This window comes from Taudactylus pleione, unplaced genomic scaffold, assembly GCF_031769625.1.
Source record: "Taudactylus pleione unplaced genomic scaffold, aTauple2 ptg000845l, whole genome shotgun sequence".
Lineage (NCBI taxonomy): Eukaryota > Metazoa > Chordata > Amphibia > Anura > Myobatrachidae > Taudactylus > Taudactylus pleione.
The window spans coordinates 1,757,318-1,778,607 of NW_028285247.1; the positions used below are offsets into that span (position 1 = coordinate 1,757,318).

At 46.4% G+C, this 21,290-nt stretch overlaps 1 protein-coding gene across 1 annotated transcript in view; it reads left to right on the top strand.

Moving 5' to 3' along the window:
- The window catches only part of VWA1 (von Willebrand factor A domain containing 1), a 268,972-nt gene that overhangs the window by 200,282 nt on the left and 47,400 nt on the right, over positions 1 to 21,290 (top strand). Inside the window, exons 10-11 of the mRNA XM_088458647.1 lie at positions 657 to 932; positions 5,695 to 5,967. Of these exons, the coding sequence (XP_088314773.1) occupies positions 657 to 932; positions 5,695 to 5,967 (549 nt within the window). The remainder of the gene's footprint in view (positions 1 to 656; positions 933 to 5,694; positions 5,968 to 21,290) is intronic.

Below are 21,290 nucleotides of genomic sequence, written 5' to 3' on the forward strand. Positions count from 1 at the left end.
CATACAGTACACAGAGAATCGCAGTGACCACCACACAGCAGACAGAGCACAGAACATTGCAGTGACCATCATACAGAAAACAGAGCATTGCAGTGACCACTACACAGCACACACAGCATCACAATGACTGCCACAAAGCATACATCCTAGTGACCACCATACAGCACACAGAGCATAACAATGACCACCATACAGAACACAGAGCATTGCAGTGACCACCACACAAAACACTGTGCATCACAGTGACTGCCACACAGCAGACAGAGCATCGCAGTGACTGCCATACAAAACGCATTACATTGAACATCATATTGAAAACAGAGCATTGTAATGACTGCCATACAGCATACAGAGCATTCCAGTGACCGCCATACAGAGCAGAGCATCGCAGTGACCACCGTACAGTAAACAGAGCATTGCAGTGACTGCAATACAATACAGAGACAAGCATGTAATATAGAGAACATCACAGTGAACGCCATATAATACAGATAGCAACACCAAAACCCCCACATAATACATTGCTTTATAATACTGGGACGGTTTATATGCTTCAAAAGATTTTGAAATGCAATATGATTTCAAACTTTAAATTGTATATTAATTTTATAGATATATAACATATGTTGCACCTTAACCTCTGTTCATTTTCACAGAACAAGTGCAAACAAGAAATTTACATGTTCGGGACAGAACAGCTACAAGTTTGCAGCTGACCTGGTCAAGGTTGCCGGGAGATAAAGGACCTTATATTTTGGAGTTTGCACTAGCTTCTGATCCAAACCGGAAGCATAGAAAGAATTTTCCTGTGGGTCAAACTGGCATGATGCTTAGCAATTTAAACCCAAATACTCAATACCAGGCCACATTATTTTCGGAATCCAATGTCCAATATGTTCCACCCCAAACCATTGAGATCTCAACACTTCCAGGTAAATAGTCTGATGACCAATATTGCCAACGTGCCTGGTCATAATGCCTTAAAGATACCTACCACCATTGAGGCAGAGCATATTTCATTGAACAGGTAGTTATAGAAATATCCTCCATCCGCTTGATGCAGGGATTTCTGTAAGTTCTGTGCCTACTACAAACAGCAGTAAACAGCCCATTTGAATCACTGCTGTTGTTCTTAGGGTAAGACGTTCCGCTAATAATTCCTACCCTCACTCCTCTCTCTGCACTACTCCTATTACAGATGTATAGTAGGTAGGAGTACTTCCCTTTATTACCAGGCTTGTGTTGCAGAGGGGAATAGGAAGAGAAGATCACGAGGAATCCATAGGCGTCACCAGGGACCACTCGTGTCTAAACAAATTCACTATTACCTACAGAAATATCATCATGTAAAGATACAGCATAATACAGACATTTTTTTCTCTCCTGCGCACAACCCTAAGGACTCGGAGTATACAATATTTATTTAAATGATTTTGCAGGAAACAGCTGTTTTGCGGGATACCTGTAAAAATTAAGTATCCCCAGAAGGTATAAATGCTGTTCTACAGCAGATATCAGATATGGCTGCTGCATTCTTTCCATTTTCAAAACCATCCCCCATAGGTTTCTATGGAAGCTGTTAAAATTGAGAGATTCACTAAGCTCCCAACTGTGAAGCATTCTGTAGTTCAGCCCTGGTATCTAACGTCATCACCAGATGGCGGTCGCCCATACTATTTGCTACTCTACACTAGTTTTAATGAGAGGGATCTTTCAAATTCCTCCCCGACAGCCCGATGGCCATGCATACGCATTAGGCTCTCGTCTCCGTACCCTGAAGTGCAGTAATGACATAAGCTATTACTTTGCTTTTATTGCTCCTGCAAGATAAATTTTGAAAATTAAATTTTCACTAGTCTTTATTATTCTATCACAGCCAGGTTTAAAATGTGATTGTGATAAATATGCCCCTTTACCTTTACTCTTTTGTCCTGCTTTCTAATTCTTTTTGATAATCATATCCTGACATTATATGGAGACCCATTCAGAAGCGATATAGTAGTTCAATGTTTCTCAAACTTGGACCTCAAGCCCGCCCAACAGTCAAGGGTTTAAGGCTACCAATGTTTTAGCATAGTTTACTTAATAAGTACCACCATCATTTTGTTTTTACCATTTGTGCTCAAGCACGGATATCATTAAAACCTAGACTGTTAGGGTGCCTTTAGTTTGAGAACCACTGTAGTAAATGAAATAGTAAGATAGTTCCTTACATAGTTACCATTATTATTATTACTGATGTTACATTGTAACCACACACAGGGCTGTAACAAAGGTGATGCAACCTGTGTAGCTTCCTCTTCTTTTATCCCCAGCATCTCCTGGCCTCCCCTATCTCTTCCCTGGTCCTTCCCCATGATGCTATGGCTATACCAACTCTGCTTGAGATATATAATATATATTCTATATACATACACACACGATACTCTGCAAAAGTTTTAGGCAGGTGTGGAAAAAATGCTGCAAAGTAAGAATGCTTTAACAGAAATGGGATGTAGTCGGCATCCCAGTGTGCAGGATGCAGACAGTCTAAATACCAGCGCCGAAATCCTGACAGTTCGGGATCCCAGCACTAGTATCCCGACCGTCAGCATCCTAACGATAAGTATTGGGGTGTTAGGGGGAGGTTAGCGTTAGGTAACGTGATCACGGTTAGGCATTAGGGGGAGGGTTAGGCACTGTTGAGGGAGTGTTAGGATTAGTGTGCGGGGAGGGAGAGTTAGGTTTAGGCACTGGGGAGGGGGTGTTAGGTTTAGGGTGCGGGGAGGGCGGGTTAGGGTAGGGGTTAGAATAGGGATAGGGAAAATACTTACCAGCTGTTCTTATGGATGTCGGGATTCTGGCTGTTCGGTTGCCGCTGTCGGTATTCTGAACAGTGACATCCCGACAGCCGGGATTTCATACCCAACTACAAAAATAGAAATGTTAAATAGTTTATTTTTATAATTTGCAAAATGCAAAGTGAATGAACAGATGAGAAATCTAAATCAAATCAATATTTGGTGTGACCACCCTTTGCCTTCAAAACAGCATCAGTTCTTCTAGGTAGACTTGCACAAAAAGTCAGGGATTTTGTAGGATTATAGTCAGGTGTATGATTAACCAAACATACCAGACAGGTGATAATGATCATCATATTCATATGTAGGTTGAAACCCAGTCATTAACTAAAACAGAAACAGCTGTGTAGGAGGTTTAAAACTGGGTGAAGAACAGCCAAACTCTGCTACAAAGGTGAGGTTGTGGAAGACCGTTTCATGTCATACGGTAAGTCATACACCATGGGAAGACTGAGCGCAGCAACAAGACACAAGCTAGTTATACTGCATCAGCAAGGTCTGTCCAAGGGAGAGATTTCAAAGCAGACTGAAGTTTCAAGATGTGCTGTTTAAGCTCTTTTGAAGAAGCACAAAGAAATGGGCAACGTTGAGGACTGTAGACGCAGTGGTCGGCCAAGGAAACTTAGTGCATCAGATGAAGAAGACACATCATGCTTCCCTTTGATAGCTTTGATGTGGAAACAAGGTCAAGTGACACAACTATGCACAAAAACATAGGAACTGGGGTGCAGAAAAATGGCAGCAGGTGCTCTGTACTGATGAATCAAAATTGTATTTATTTGGCTGTAACAGAAGACAGTTTATTTGCCGAAGGGCTTGAGAGCAGTACATTAATGGGTGTCTGCAGGCAACAGTGAAGCATGGTGGAGGTCCCTTGCAAGGTTGATGCTACATTACAGCAAATGGAGTTGAGGATTTGGTCAGGATTAATGGTGTCCTCAATGTTGAGAAATACAGGTAGGTACTTATCCATCATACAAAACCATCAGGGAGGCGTCTGATTGGCTCAAAATGTATTCTGCAGCAGGAAAACGACCCCAAACATACAGCCAATGTCATTAAGAACTAAAGAAGAACAAGGAGTCCTGGAAGTGATGATATGGCCCCCACAGGGAATGGGTATGATATACCGCCGGCCGCATGGCCGGCGGTTCGATTCCCATCAGCGGCAGCCCGACAGGAGCAGAGTGCGACGCAGCGGAAGCCCGACAGCGCTGGAAATCCCGATCGTGGATAGGTAAGTATCCACTAACCTAACCTAACCCCCCTAACCCTCCTTAGGGGTGCCTAACCCTAACTTCCCCCCCAAGTGCCTAACCCTAATCCCCCCTCTAAGTGCCTAACCTTCCCCGCTGCCTAAACCTAAGTCCCCCGAGGGGGGTGCCTAACCCTAAGTCCCCCCTGGGGGTGCCTAACCCTCCCTGCCCCTAGCCTAACCCTAACCCTCCCGGGGGGGGTGCCTAACCCTAAGTCCACCCCGGGAGCCCTAAACCTAACCCTCCCCCCCCACGGCTGTCCGCTCGCGGCGCCCGGCTTCACTGCGATCGTGATGCCGGTCTCCCGGCGTCGGGGAAATATGGGCGTCTACATCTAGACGCCCGGCATTTCACCCTTGCCGGGATAAGACAGTCGGGAAGCCGGCTGCCGGTATATAGGCAGTCGGCTTCCCGATTGCTTCCCCCCCACAGAGCCCTGATCACAACATCATCGAGTCTGTCTGGGATTACATGAAGACACAGAAGGATTTGAACAAGTCTACATCCACAGAAGATCTGTGGTTAGTTTTCCAAGATGTTTGGAACAACCTCCCTGCCGAGTTCCTTCAAAAACTGCGTGCAAGCGTACCTAGAAGAATTGATGCTGTTTTGAAGGCAAAGGGTGGTCACAGCATTTGATTTAGTTTTCTCTTTTGTTCATTTACTTTGCATTTTGTTAATTGATAAAAATAAACTATTAACACTTCTATTTTTGAAAGCATTCTTACTTTGCAGCATTTTTTTCACACCAGCCAAAAAATTTTGCACAGTACTGTGTGATGAGATAGAGATATAGATATATAAATATATATATATATATATATATATATATATATATATCATTATGCAAGCAACTTATCATGGAAACAATTGCTTGATGTATTTGATTTCTATAGTGGAAAGTAGGGGTTGTCTGCACTCTGACCAGAGCAGTAACTAGACTTTTTGGTGCCTTGTGCCAGAGAGAGCATTGGCGCCCCTCACCCCAATTTTTAAAATGGGGATATAAGATAGTGCACCTAAAACAGGGCCATGGCCTCATGGGGAAGGGCCAGGGAAGAGATAGGGGTACTCCTGGGACAGCCAGGAGATGCCGGGGATAAAAGAAGAGGAAGCTACAAGTGAGAATGATAAACACAAAAATTGACAGGCCTGAACAGCGCCCCCTGCCCTGCAGTGCCCTGTGCCATGGCACAGATCGTACTATCCTAGTTACAGCCCTAGCTCTGACTAGGAGCTGCTTAAATTAGAAATGGGAATGATTATTAAGCGCTTGTAAATTACCTAATGAGCAAACAAACAAACAAACAACATATATATGTTTATAGTCTTTTAAGACTAGGTGTAGGGGTGGAGGCTTGGTGGTAGTTCCCAGTTTACTCGGCAAATAGTAGTCCGTGTGCACGCTCCTATCCTATCTGTCCCTTACTATACAAGCCTCCACCCCTACACCAAGTCTTAAAAGACTATAAACATTTATATGTTATTTGTTTGTATGTTTGTTTGCTCATTTCATTAGGTAATTTACAAGCTCTTAATAATCATTTGTATTTGATTTTTAAGTTACATTGTTACTTTTATCTTTTTTTTTTGTGTAGAACATCTTTGGCCAGCTCAGATTTTGATATCTGACCCCAGTGCGCACAGTTTCCGGGTGACATGGGGTCCCAGCCTTGACAGTATTGCCGGTTATGAAATTCAGTATGGACCACTCCCCAGCAATGCAGTACAGACCATACACGTGGATGGCAGAGTGAATAGCACTGTTCTGGAAGATCTGAAATCCAATACAACGTACTTGGTTACAGTGGCTGCCATATTTAAATCTGGTGGGGAAAAAGCATTGTCAGCCATAGCATGCACAGAAAATAGTAAGTGTTTGCATCAAGCACAGAACATGTTATTAATACATGTATGAATGAAGGCATTTCTGCTTCTTTCATTAGTCTTGTAAGATGCTTTGTTCATGTTCTTTCAATTTGATCGCTGGCTGCTAATGAAATATAGCGACCATTAATGAAAATCCATTGAGCCCCAATTCCTATGACACTAATAACTGATGGTCCTAAGAGCACTTTGGGCAAGTCAATGACAGAAGAGATGTATTTTTATTTTTTTTACATTATTGTATAACACAAACCTATTTTAAATGCATATATATATATTCCTAAATTTTATTTATGATGTGGTGCCCTTTATCTATTAAATTATGTTAATTTGATATAGCCAATGTTATTACACACTAAAACATATATTATTTGAAAGGCTTTTGGCTAGGGTCATATTTTTTAATTTTTTTCTTTATATAAATGATCATCTGTGTTTCGCCACTTTTTAAGCGGGCATGGATAGAACAATTGTTCCAATCAGATCATCAGAATGTTCTACGTTTCAGAGTATTTAAAGAGATGGGTGTGTGAATATGTCCAGTCCACATATGTGATTATGTAAGCGAGGTCCGGGCTACATAGGACACGGGTAGTGTCATGGTGCAAGGCATGGATTTAAGGTATGCAGGAAGCCACATACTGAGGGCCTGATACCGAGGCGGATGCAATGCCATATTTTTGCAGAACAAGTGATGGTTTGCTATTGCACATGCGCAAATGCTGCACTGCGCACGCGCAGCAATTGCATTGAGATTACTCGTACATAGGAATTACTCGCAAAGTGAGTGACAGGTAGTCAGCGTTTGAGGATGGTAACGGGGGTGATGGTCTCTGCGTGTCAGGAGAGCTGCAGTGTTTGCGGCTGGTCAAACTTGACTTACATGACTGCCCGATGTGCGTTGATGTTACCAATGTTTACGCACGTGGTCGGAAGTATAGGAGAAGGCTGCAGTGGGCGGCCCTATGCTCTGCTAAGCTTTGAAAGGCATTAGCATATTTTAGCAAATGTGATCCGTAAGAGATCACACTTGCGAAGGCATTAGCGTTCGTCTCTGAATCAGGCCCATAGAGTTATATACAGGAAGAAGCAGGGTCCATAACATAAGAGATTAGAGAACCTACTGGCAAATTGATGCAGGAAGATTGTGTTTGTAAACATATTAAATTCTGTATGAAATGTACATACATCCTACTTGTTTCTTTTTTGTATTGGGTTTAGAATTGGCCATTACATACCATGTATTTATTAAACTGCAGCATGAGCTATTGTAACAAGTTTGCTGTAGAACTTTTTTCCCCTTTTCAGCTATAAAATAAATACATGTATTAGAATACAAAACAATATTTTGACATAAAAATAAGAAAACACCTGTAACCCTCACCCCCCTAAAAAAAAAAAAACAGTTTTTCAACGATCTATCTCAGGACCTCATTCAGAGCCGGACGCTATTTGTGCTCGCTCGTTCAGAAAAAAGGGGTGGCTATTCAAATGAACCGTTCGCTCTTTGCGGTCTGTTCACGCCTCTAGGTTTGAACGAGCGAACCAAACATGCGGTCGTTTTTTGGAAAACTACGCCCCCTGGCCGCTCGCATCCTACGTCATGTCCACTATTTATTAGATTAATCGAGTACATCGATTAATCTAATAAATCTTGTGGTTGGTTTTTCCTACCGCAATCTTGCGAGCAGTTCTGACTATAAAATAACCAAGTGACGTGGTCAATGACACTGCTGTATTAATTATTCACACCCATAAAACGCCCGTTTTGACCTTTAAGCACGCCTGCGTTCGGATCGCCACTCCCCGTTTTCAAGCACCTTCCCCTGTTATCACCCACATACGCCTCCTCCTGTCACTCATATTAGAAGGCATTAGCTATTTAGCTAACAAACTATTTTCGGCCGCACTGACTGGTTCGCGCATGCATATTACGATCCGTACGCATGCGCAGTTGTGCAAACATCGCTCTGAACGAACGAGCGGCCGCTTACATGCGGCTCTGAATCAGGCCCTCAGTGCAATAGTAGCTTAAGCACTTTGTCTTATTGGCAGAAATAATATAACTAGTCAAAGTACTATACCCCCAGTGATGCCAGCTGGTAATGTGCAGATTTCCTAATGCAATGAATTGGATGTTGTGCTTCCCTGATATACATTAAATATTACCTTGTGTTACAGTGACAGCTGTTATTGTTGATTTAATTATAGTCTAGTTGTGGTTTTCTTCTTATCTTATAAATAGAATTCCTGACCATACAAACAAACTACTTATGCCTCATTCACAAACACAGGCTTTTATCATCATGTGGGAACAATTGTGTTTAGCAGATGAGGCTCTGCCACTGTGTGCCACTGTTCTCTTCTTATAACCTGTGACCTGCAGGGACAATACTACTGACAATAACACACTACGGACACACACAACAAATTTTTTTAGACTGCACTTTTGTCCTAATATTTCTGGGGTATGTTTTTCTGGGCATAGTTAACTTGGCTCTGAGCAGAGCGCTGCTCTGAATGAGGGCCGTCCTCCATAAAAATGGAGCGTCCTCCCGGACGCTCGTATAGCTGTGGGTCACCACCCACAGCACATACGAGCGTGCAGGATGATGGTCGCGATGGTCTTGACCATCGCGACCATCGCCAGTGCGACCAGAAGCCTGTGGTCTGGGTTTTCGACCACAAGCCCTGGAGTGATTTTGGCTCTATAAGAGCCAAAATCACTCCCACTGACGTCACTAATGATGTCAATGGGGCCGGCTTCTGACGGTAGGCGTTCCCTTGGGAACGCCTCCGTCTGGCAGGCACGCCCCCGGCACGCCCACCAAAGGGGGCATGCTGTCAATCAACATCGACAGCACGCCCCCTTTGATCAGACACAACGAGCGAAGGAAAGTCCTTCGCTCGTCGCGTCTGGCGCATGCGCACGACAGAGCTCCCTCCGTCGTGCGCATGCGCAGTGCACACCATCGACCCACTTGCGAGCGGACAGCCGCTTGCGAGTGGGTCTGAATGAGGCCCTTTGTCCCTGCGGATCCCATCCGCACTCTAGTCGCGGTATTTTCAGAAAAAATACCGCGACTAAGAGCCCGCGCATGCGCCGACCCACCGTCGCTGCTACCCCCCACGACGCTAAGCGCCGCCCCCCGCGATCGCGGACATACAGCATTCTAGTAACCACACTACAATACAAAGAACATTCTGGTGACATATACTGTATACAAAGCAGATAGCATTCTGGTGTGTAATATATATATAATATTGTGCACAGTTTTTTTAGTGGCCACTATGAAAAATTGAATGTAATCTAGTGTTCACACCATTCAGATTACCACAGAGTAGAAACTGTCAAGACATCCCATCCAGTAATATGGGTACTTACTACTGCTCTACTGGTTTTTTTAACAACCAGTGCAAGGCAGCACTTCAATCTGGTTCTTGGGGCTCTATTTACTACAATCCGCATATTGAATGCAGATTGTAGTGTGATATTATCGAATGAATTTGCATTGCGAATTCAGGCAATATCACAGGGATTTACAGAGCTTACGATAAAGCTCTGTCCCTGCGAATCCCCTCCGCACACTAGTCAGGGTATTTTCGCAAAAAAATACCGAAACAAAGTGCCAGCGCATGAGCCGACCGGCCGCCGCTGCTACCCCTCGGCGCTAAGCCCCGCCCCCCGCTATCGCTGAACCCCCGCGACCCCTCCTTTCCCTTATTTACACTTACCTGCATGATCCAGGCCTCCGGTGATGTCCTCCATGCCTCCGTTCAGGTGATCTCCCACACTGCACTGGAACCCGATCACCTGATGACCGGGCCGCAGTGCACTATGGGAGACCAGCTGACCAGAGGGGAGACCTCACCGGAGGCCCGATAACACCGGTCCCTGGAGTCAGGTAAGTAGACCACACAGCTGATCACTGGGACCGGCTCCGGGCTCTGCTCTGCCTTTTAGAGCAGAATAGGAGCCCGGTAACTGGGGGAGACCCTGGATAACCCCACCTCCAGGTGGCGTTATTATCACAGGGCTTTCCCCGATATTTTTTTACCATTTATTTTTAGTAACTTTGGCCAGATCACATTTCCCATTACAATTATGGGAAATGCGATCTGCTTACTAAAAATAAGTGATACTTAGGGGTTGGAGTAGAATTTTACAAATTCTACTCCAATTGCCCTGTAATAACTATAGGTGATACTAAAATAATGTGAAAAGAGTGTGAAAACACCCTTTTTCAATTTATTTTAGTAAAAATAATGTTTATAAATAGAGCCCTTGGTCTCCCGACTCAATGGGAACAGCCCTCACCAACGATATTCTCACTGCTAAGTCAAAGGAGAGTGAAAGATAAAGACAGAGAGACAGAGAGACTTCGTATCTCCTCAACCTATAGTTGATATTGCCCGGTAGCTTCTTGCCAGTGGTGGAACTCCCAGAGACAATGGAGTCATTTGCCGCTGGGCATCAGCCCTGAAGGGGGCACCTGGCTCCATTGTCCCCGGGAGCTGCATGGAGAAGGAGCACCGCTGATCGGCGCTCCACCTCCATTGGCGTAACTACGGAGGGTGCAAGGGGTGCGGTCGCACCCCTGCACCCTCCATTTGCCGGGCGCCCGCTGGTAACACACTCATCCTCCTGGCGGTAGCCGGAGGATGGAGCTCCCTCCGTCTTCCGGGTCCTGCAGTGTACTATGGGAGTGACGTCATAACGTCACTCCCATAGTGCCGAGGAGCGGACGCCGGGGACGGAGCTCAGGAGTGAGCTCCGTCTTCCGGGTCCCACAGTGCACTATGGGAGTGACGTAATGACGTCACTCCCATAGTGCCGAGGAGCAGGCACCAGGGATGGACGGCAGCAGCACTGGAGCTGGGATAAAGGTGTTTGTTTGGTTTTTTTTTGTGTGTGTGCGCGCGGTGGGGGCCATCACTACTGGGGGCAACTACAGGGGCCTACTACTGGGGGCAACTAGAGGGGCTCACTACTGGGGGCAACTACAGGGGCCTACTACTGGGGGCAACTACAGGGGCTCACTACTGGGGGCAACTACACGGGCCTGCTACTGGGGGCAACTAAAGGGGCCTACTACTGGGGGCAACTACAGGGGCCTACTACTGGGGGCAACTACAGGAGCCTACTACTGGGGGCAACTACAGGGGCTCACTACTGGGGGCAACTACAGGGGCTCACTACTGGGGGCAACTACAGGGGCCTGCTACTGGGGGCAACTACAGGGGCCTACTTCTGTGGGCAACTACATGGACCTACTACTGGGGGCAACTACAGGGGCTCGCTACTGGGGGCAACTACAGGGGCCTGCTACTGGGGGCAACTACAGGGCCTCACTACTGGGGGTAACTACAGGGGCCTCACTACTGGGGGTAACTACAGGGGCCTCACTACTGGGGGCAACTACAGGGGCCTCACTACTGGGGGCAACTACAAGGGGCCTCACTACTGGGGGCAACTACAAGGGGCCTCACTACTGGGGGCAACTACCGGGGGCTAACTACTGGATGTACTGCATAGGGGGACCATTACTGGGGAGCACTACATAAGCGGACCACTACTGGGGGCATTATATAAAAGGAACTGCATAAGGGGGGCGGTGGCAGCTGGGGCTGGCATAGGTGCTGGGGGTGGTACATTTTAGTTTGGGGGGGCACCAACATTTATCTTGCCTCCGGGCACCTGGGATGAAGTTACGCCACTGCTTCTTGCTGTACCCTGGTGACTTCCTGCTGTGTTGCGGTTGCTTGTAGCAATGTCTTGATAATATCCCCATTAACTGAAGCAGGTTCCACAACTGTGCAGACAAAGCACCACCTGGGCTTGCTTCTGTGTGTGAGGCACCACAGCTCCCAGCATGTCACACTGTGAAAAAGCCTCTGCAGAGTATTGCACCTGCAGTTTTACTCTGTGCCAATTTTAGCTGCAGTCCAGGCAGACACAGACCTGCTTGCTGCAGGGCTCTCAAAGCTGCTGCTCCCTTCACTTATGCGTGGACCACTGTGTCTGCATTCTCCACCACATGTAACAAGGTCGGGGAACTGGTACCATTACCTGGGGTAGATGGCACTGCACAGCAGCTGAGAAATCACACAAAGTCTGTTGGTCTGGTGCAACTGGCCTCAGCCAGTTTTATTATGCAGAAAAAACTAAATAATAGAAATAAACTTCTTGCTGGCACTAACTAAACACAGGAAATGATACTAGCTAACTAAATAAAAAATAGAAGAAGTTTTACCAGCATAATTAACTTGGTTTCAGCAGCTTGCTTCTCTCACAGAGCATACTTGCCGACAATCAGCTCCCTCCTTCCGGGAGGGAGCTGATTGTTGGCTAACAGCGGGGGGCATGTCTGAATATCTGTGACACGTTGGGGACGGAGTCAGGGGCGGGGCACACGATCGCATCATCGTGGCCCCGCCCCCTCTTCACAATGCCGTTATTTTCGGCACTGTGAAGCAGGGGGCGTCAACCTCGCGTCACCCTCCCCCTGCTGTGGGGATTTTCAGTGTATTCTGGGGGGAGGTCGGGAGGGTTGGGGAATATTGGGAGGCTTGCCTGCCTTTCCTGGAGGCCGGGAAAGGCACCCGAAAATCGGGAGGCTCCCGGCGATATCGGGAGGGTAGGCAAGCCTGTCACAGAGACACTATAAGCTTTCCTTTTCCCCAAGCAGAGTGTCTCCCACTGATCAGCCTGACAGCCTTTAAAACACAGCTACACAGCTGAAAGCCCTAATTAGCCTCCTGTGAGGCCAAAAACCCAAACACCCGAACTGGGCCTAATGAATGGAGCCCGTCCTCTCTCTCCATAAACCCCAGGAACCCCTTTCCAGCTTTGTCAAAAAGCCTGCAAAACTGTTATCATCAACACAGAGATTTTCCTGTGGTTTTTAAAACAAGGTTAGGTTAGGTTAGGTTAGGAACTTCCACCACTATACACCTTGTCACAATACATACATACATACATACTGTACACACACCACATATGCATATATTTATATACTTACAAACACAAACATATAATCATACAGGAAAACACATATATATATACCACACATGCATGTGTCACACATACATTACACACACATTCATTCATACATACATACACACACAAGTCACACACACATTACACACCTTGCAGCATCTGCACTGCATGTTGTGGATGGGATGGGGACGGGACCTGGCAGGTAGGCACCATGTTATTAAGCTCCGCCCCCCTGCGGGAAAATGCTACAATTCATGGGTCAATCAGAAAAGGGCAGGGCCAAATTACACAATTTTAATGGAATCGTATCATATTGGCTCCAGCTCCAACCAATTGGCCCGCGAATTGCAGCATTTTGCCGCAAGTTAGGCGGGGCTTAATAACATGGTGCCTGCTCTGGTGCAGCTGCTGCTGCTGTGTGGGTGCTCCATAGGTGTGGGGGCCCCGGGATGACCACCCCTGTTGCCCCCCCCCTATAATCCGGCCCTGATCCCATTCCACTCTTATATACTTCCTATCAGAGTCCCCCGAGAATTTGTTTTAGGCATTCTACCTCTATACCTCCTCCCTTGGTGATTTCAGTAGTTTTTAGGCTTCCGATATCACATGCATGCTGATGACACCCATATACAGTATATATCTCCCTCCTTGATCTCGCCCCCTCCCTCCTGCCTTGTGTTTCTGTGTCTTTCAAACATCTCTTCCTGAATGTCCCAGTGTTTCCTGACACTCAGTATACAAGTATCTAAAACATAAATAATTGTCGTTGCCCCCCCCCACACACACACACACACAGTGGCGGTTCTAGGGGTGGGCTAACAGGGCAGTCGCCCGGGGCACCGGCCCCCAGAGGGCGCCACTGAGTCCCCAGAAGGCAAAAAAAATTAAAAATCCCATAATAAAAAAAAACAGCGCCGGTCCCCCCTGCATTGCCAGGCGCCCGCTGATATTTGTTATCAGCTGGGACCCGGCTCCCTCCCTGCAGCGGCAGCCGAAGCTCACTCCAGAGCTCCGGCTCCCGCATAGAGCACTATGGGAGGAACATCATGACTACTACTATAGGGGGCATTATTACTGGAGCACTACAAATGTGGGCACTACTATAGGGGGCACTACTACTGTGGGCATTGTATTAGGGGCACTACTAAGTACTGTGGACCTTGTGTATAAGGGGCACCACTGTGTGCCATAACATGAATAAGGGACTAATGTGTGGCGTAATTTGAATTGGGGTTACTGTATTATAAAGGGAATTACTGTGTGTGGCACAATGTATTATACAGGGCATTACTGCTTATGGCATAATATGTTATACAGGGCATTACTGCATGTGGCATAATGTGTTATAAAAGCCATTACTGCATGTGGCATAATGTGTTATACAGGGCATTACTGCGTGTGGCATAATGTGTTATACAGGGCATTACTGCGTGTGGCATAAAGTGTTATAAAGGGCATTACTGCATGTGGCATGATGTATTTATAAAGGGCATTACTGTGTAAGGCGCATTACTGCACATGGCAATTATTCGCCACGAGGGGAGAGCTTGGGGGAAACCCAGCACCTTCATAAGTGCTGGGCACGCCCCACAGTGTGATGAATTGGGGGTGTTCCGCAAGGACACGCCCCCTTTCCGGAAGCGCGTGTGCTTTCAGCGCGCGCAGATGAACGTCATCTACAAAAAGTTGTTTTGTTTTTTAGAGGGGGCGGGGGGCGCAACGGTGAACTTTCGCTCTGAGCTCCACAATGTCTAGAACCGGCCCTGCACACACACACACACACACAGGGGCGTAGCTAGAACTTTGTGGGCCCCATAGGAACATTTTTAAGGACCCTCCCAACTCAGGTCTTATCCAGAGTGTATACATATATACAGTCAGGTGCATAAATATTGGGACATTGACAGAATTTTCATATTTTGGCCTCTATTCACCACCACAATGGCTTTGAAATGAAACAAACAAGACGTGCTTTAAGTGCAGACTTTCAGATTTAATTTGAGGGTAATTACATCCAAATCAGGTGAACGGTGTAGGAATTACAATGGGACAAACTACACAATCCTAAATCTAACTTTCACTTTTTAATACTTTGTTGCAAATCCTTTGCAGGCAATTACAGCCTGAAGTCTGGAACGCATAGACATCACCAGACGCTGGGTTTCATCCCTGGTGATGCTCTGCCAGGCCTCTACTGCAAATGTCTTCAGTTCCTGCTTGTTCTTGGGGCATTTTCCCTTCAGTTTTGTCTTCATCAAGTGAAATGCATGCTCAATCGGATTCAGGTCAGGGGATTGACTTGGCCATTGCATAACATTCCACTTTTTAGCCTTAATAAACTCTTTGGTTGCTTTTGCAGTATGCTTCGGGTCATTGTCCATCTGCACTGTGAAGCGCTGTCCAATGAGTTCTGAAGCATTTGACTGAATATGAGCATATAATATTGCCCAAAACACTTCAGAATTCATTCTGCTGCTTTTGTCAGCAGTCACATCATCAATTAAATACAAGGGAACCAGTTCCATTGGCAGCCATACATGCCCATGCCATGACACTACCACCACCATGCTTCACTGATGAGGTGGTATGTTTTGGATCATGAGCAGTTCCTTTCCTTCTCCATACTCTTCTCTTCCTATCACTCTGGTACAAGTTGATATTTGTCCCATCTGTCCATAGGATGTTGTTCCAGAACTGTAATAGGTTTTTTAGATGTTGTTTGGCAAACTCTAATCTGGTCTTCCTGTTTTTGTGGCTCACCAATGGTTTACATCTTGTGGTGAACCCTCTATATTCACTCTTGTCTTGATTGTTGACTTTGACACATATACACCTACCTCCTGGAGAGTGTTCTTGATTTGGCCAACTGTTGTGAAGGGGTTTTTCTTCACCAGGGAAATAATTCTTCTGTCATCCACCACAGTTGTTTTCCATGGTCTTCCAGGTCTTTTGGTGTTGCTGAGCTCTCCGGTGTGTTCTTTCTTTTTAAGAATGTTCCAAACAGTTGATTTGGCCACACCTATTGTTTTTACTATCTCTCTGATGGCTTTGTTTTTATTTTTCAGCCTAATGATGGCTTGCTTCACTGATAGTGACAGCTCTTTGGATCTCATATTGAGAGTTGACAGCAACTGATTCCAAATGCAAATGTCACATCTAGAATCAACTCCAGACCTTTTACCTGCTTAATTGATAATGAAATAACGAGGGAATAGCCCACACCTGTCCATGAAATAGCTTTTGAGTTGCTAGTCCCATTACTTTTGGCCCCTTAAAAAGTGGGAAGCACATATAGAAACCGTTGTAATTCCTACACCGTTCACCTGATTTGGATGTAATTACCCACAAATTAAATCTGAAAGTTTGCAGTTAAAGCACATCTTTTGTTTCATTTCAAAGCCATTGTGGTGGTGAATAGAGGCCAAAATATGAAAATTATGTCAATGTCCCAATATTTATGCACCGGACTATATATATATATTGTGATAGGATCATTGGTAAAGTGGTCTGTGGCAGGTACATTTGTCCCAGATTCCTGTCTTATGTGTTTTAAACCCCCAGGAGAAAGTCTGCAGTGTAGCAGGCTTGAGTTTCGGCTTTTTGAAAAGCCGGTTTGGGACCTGGGGGTTGTGGGTGAGAGGAGAGGGAGGGCTCCACCCACGGCCACTCCAGGTTTTGGTTCTTGCAGCCTGGTAACAGGTTGTTAGGGTTCCCAACTGAGAGTGGCCATAATAAGCCTAGTGTGTTGAGGGCTGATTGTCTCACCTGGGAGAGCAGACAGGGAGTTTGCTCAGAGACACTTGAAAACCTAACTGTAAGTGTTGTGCTGTGCCCTTGTTGCTGGTGAGGGCATTAGGCCCTGCCAGGTTCTGGTAGTGAGGGAACTACCTGTGAAGTTAGTGCCCCGACAGGGCTAGGATTTATGTTTATGTTTTCTTTATGTTTGTTTCTGTGATTGTACAATAAAGACTGGCGCCGACCAGCTTGTACTTGCATCCAGTCTGGCGTACTGTTTCCCAGCTGCTGTGTGTGAAAGGAAGGAGTCCTCTACCCAGGAGAGGGACCCCCTAACCTAACTGTGTCACAATATGGTGGAGAATGAGGGCAACCACACACACTGAAGTTGCAGCAAGAGGAAAACTTTCCGTTTAAAAATTAAAGGGACAGACACCCAGTTTGTGAGTGTGGAAATAACACTGTGTCCTTGGAGTCCCATAGAGGAGGCGTCAGCCAATGCTCAGAGAGGCAAGGTTCAGCTTCCAACCTACACCCCAGGACAAAATGGAGGACATGATTAAGGCCTTGCTCCAAGCTACAGCAGCTCAGCAGGAATCTACCAGAGCTCAGCAGGAGACTAACAAACTTCAGCAGGAATCTACCTGGGCTCAGCAGGAATCCACCAGGGTGCAACTGTTGGCCTTGGAGACAGCCCAGAGGCAACAACAGGTCGCCATCGAGGAAACCTGCCAGGCCATAAAAGAGGTGCTACAGCACCTGGTCACCCGGCCCAGAGATGTTGCTACTGGTCCTCCCACCCCCACTCACTCCGTACGAGCCAGTCATTTCCTTCAAAAGATGACTTCGGGCGATGATGTGGAGGCCTATCTCGCCGCATTTGAAAGAACGGCCGAAAGGGAGAGACTTTGCTCACTTCTGGAAGTTGTGGGAAAGCCGTTTTGTTCCAGAGGTGAACAACCCCGATCCATTTGAGAAGGTAGTCGATGTAGTGGAGGAGGGAGTTTCTTCTGAGTCAGAGTTATTCCCTTTTTCTACTATGGTTGGCGAACTAGAGAATGCGGAACGTGACGGTGGCCCGCCAACTGATGTGCCTCCCATTGAGGTGGGAAGTGTTGTTGGGCCAGGTGATCGTCTGCCTGATTTAGAGGTCAGAAGAGAGGTCTTTGCCGTGGAGCAGTTGAATGACCCTACTTTGGTAAAAGCCAGGGAGAATGTAAAAGTAGTTGATGGTAAACCCGTAGACCCTGATAGTCCTTTGTCCTATCCCCACATGGCAATGTGTCAGGATTTGTTATATCAGGTGACTAAGAAGGGGGAAGATATTGTGGAACAACTAATAGTTCCCAAAGCCTACAGAAGAACAGTGTTGGATCTGGCCCATGGTCATATAACAGCAGGCCATCTAGGGGTAGAGAATACCACTGAGCGAATAATGCAGAGGTTTTTCTGGCCCGGGCTTCATAAAGAGGTGTCTGACTTTTGCGCATCCTGCCCTGAGTGTCAGTATCATGCTCCCAGGCCACATTTTAAGGGTCCACTAGTTCCATTGCCTATTATAGAGGTGCCGTTTGAAAGAATAGCGATGGATTTGGTTGGACCCTTAATGAAGTCTGCCAGGGGACACCAGTATATTCTGGTCATAATGGATTACGCTACCAGGTACCCGGAAGCGATCCCGTTGCGCAATACGTCAACCAAGACCATTGCCAGAGAGCTAGTTCATGTCTTTAGCAGGCTGGGTATACCCAAGGAGATACTAACTGACCAGGGTACACCGTTTATGTCAAAAGTCATGAAAGAGTTATGTCGCCTGTTCAAAATTGAACAGTTAAGAACTTCGGTTTATCACCCCCAAACCGATGGGCTGGTCGAGAGGTTTAACAAGACGTTAAAACACATGCTTAGGAAAGTGATCGACAAGGATGGTAGGGATTGGGATTAATTATTGCCGTATTTATTGTTGGCCATAAGAGAAGTTCCCCAGTCCTCCACCGGGTTTTCCCCCTTCGACTTGTTGTATGGGAGACACCCAAGGGGGTTACTAGACATTGCAAAAGAGACATGGGAGGGGCAGTCTAGTCCTTACAAAACCGTGATTGAGTATGTTTCTCAAATGCAGGAGAGAATTGCTGCGGTAGTGCCGATAGTGAGAGAGCACCTGGAACAGGCTCAACAGGCACAGCAGAGGGTATACAACCGCAATGCTCGGTTACGCAGCTTTGCTCCTGGGGACAGAGTGTTAGTATTGGTTCCCACTGTGGAAAATAAACTTTTGGCTAAATGGCAAGGGCCCTTTGAAATCTTAGAAAGAGTGGGGCAGGTCAATTACAAAGTTTACCAGCCGGGGAAAAGAAAGCCGGAACAGATATACCATATAAATCTGTTAAAGCCCTGGAAAGATAGAACAGCACTGTCGGCCGTCCGAGCCCCTCCAGTAAATCCAGGGCCCTTAGTTCCCGAAGTGACAGTGGCCAAAACCCTGTCGGCAATTCAACAACAAGAGGTCAAGGAGTTTCTGATCAGAAATAGGGTGCTGTTCTCTGACGTACCTGGGAAAACCTCGGTCATTAAACATGACATCATCACTGACCCAGGGGTTAAAGTTAATCTAAAGCCCTATAGGTTGCCAGAAGCACAAAGCGAATCGGTGTTGAAAGAAATTAAAAATATGCTAGAGTTAGGGGTTATTGAAGAATCACATAGTGAATGGTCAAGTCCCATTGTGTTGATTCCAAAGCCCGATGGGAGTGTGCGTTTCTGCAATGACTTCCGAAAATTGAACAGTGTTTCAAAATTCGATGCCTCCCCGATGCCAAGAGTGGATGAATTGATCGAGAGACTAGGGACGGCAAGGTATTTAACCACTCTTGACCTAACCAAAGGGTATTGGCAAGTACCGTTAACCGAGAGCGCCAAACAAAAGACAGCTTTTTCAGCGCCAGAGGGCTTGTTTCAGTACAAGATGTTGCCCTTCGGGCTACATGGGCCACCTGCTACCTTCCAAAGAATGATGGACAGGATTCTAAGGCCCCATAGACGGTATGCGGCTGCTTATCTGGATGACGTGGTCATTCATAGTCCTGAATGGCAGTCTCACTTACCCAGGGTACAAGCAGTTTTGGACTCCATCTATAAGGCAGGTTTGACAGCCAACCCAAAAAAGTGTTGTCTAGGCATGGAGGAAGTAAAATATCTGGGATACACCATTGGCAGAGGCCTGATAAAGCCTCAGCTCAATAAAGTTGATGCCATACAAAACTGGCCACGGCCTCTGAATAAGAAGCAGGTGAGAGCCTTCTTGGGAATTACGGGGTACTACAGGAGGTTTATACCCAACTTTGCCACCATGGCAGTCCCACTGACTGACCTGACCAAAGGCAAACAAAAAGTCATGGTAGAATGGAGTCCTGAGGCAGCGAAAGCTTTTCAGGAGTTGAAAGTAGCGTTGTGTTCCCAACCAGTCCTGATGACTCCTAATTTTGAAAGGGAATTCATAGTACAAACCGATGCATCAGAAGTAGGTATAGAAGCGGTCCTGTCCCAGAACAAGGAGGATGAGGAACACCCTATTTTCTATCTAAGTAGAAAGTTGAATGTACATGAGAGAAACTATGCCACAGTGGAGAAGGAGGTGTTGGCCATAAAGTGGGCATTAGAGGCTCTCAGGTACTACTTGGTTGGAAGAAAGTTCAAATTGATCACTGACCATGCCCCTTTGAAGTGGATGTCCGAAAATAAGGACAGTAATGCGAGAATTACGAGATGGTTCTTGGCGTTACAAACTTTTACATTTTCAGTGGAACACAGGCCAGGAAGCCAGCTGGCCAATGCTGACGCGTTGTCACCCGTTCATTGTTTGGGGGCTTCAGTTGTTCCACCTCACAGGTCGAAACAAAGGGGGGGGATATGTGATAGGATCATTGGTAAAGTGGTCTGTGGCAGGTACATTTGTCCCAGATTCCTGTCTTATGTGTTTTAAACCCCCAGGAGAAAGTCTGCAGTGTAGCAGGCTTGAGTTTCGGCTTTTTGAAAAGCCGGTTTGGGACCTGGGGGTTGTGGGTGAGAGGAGAGGGAGGGCTCCACCCACGGCCACTCCAGGTTTTGGTTCTCGCAGCCTGGTAACAGGTTGTTAGGGTTTCCACCTGAGAGTGGCCAATATAAGCCTAGTGTGTTGAGGGCTGATTGTCTCACCTGGGAGAGCAGACAGGGAGTTTGCTCAGAGACACTTGAAAACCTAACTGTAAGTGTTGTGCTGTGCCCTTGTTGCTGGTGAGGGCATTAGGCCCTGCCAGGTTCTGGTAGTGAGGGAACTACCTGTGAAGTTAGTGCCCCGACAGGGCTAGGATTTATGTTTATGTTTTCTTTATGTTTGTTTCTGTGATTGTACAATAAAGACTGGCGCTGACCAGCTTGTACTTGCATCCAGTCTGGCGTACTGTTTCCCAGCTGCTGTGTGTGAAAGGAAGGAGTCCTCTACCCAGGAGAGGTACCCCCTAACCTAACTGTGTCACAATATATATATATATTACAATCCAGGTGCTGATTACAGCGCTAACCAAGTCAGGAAAT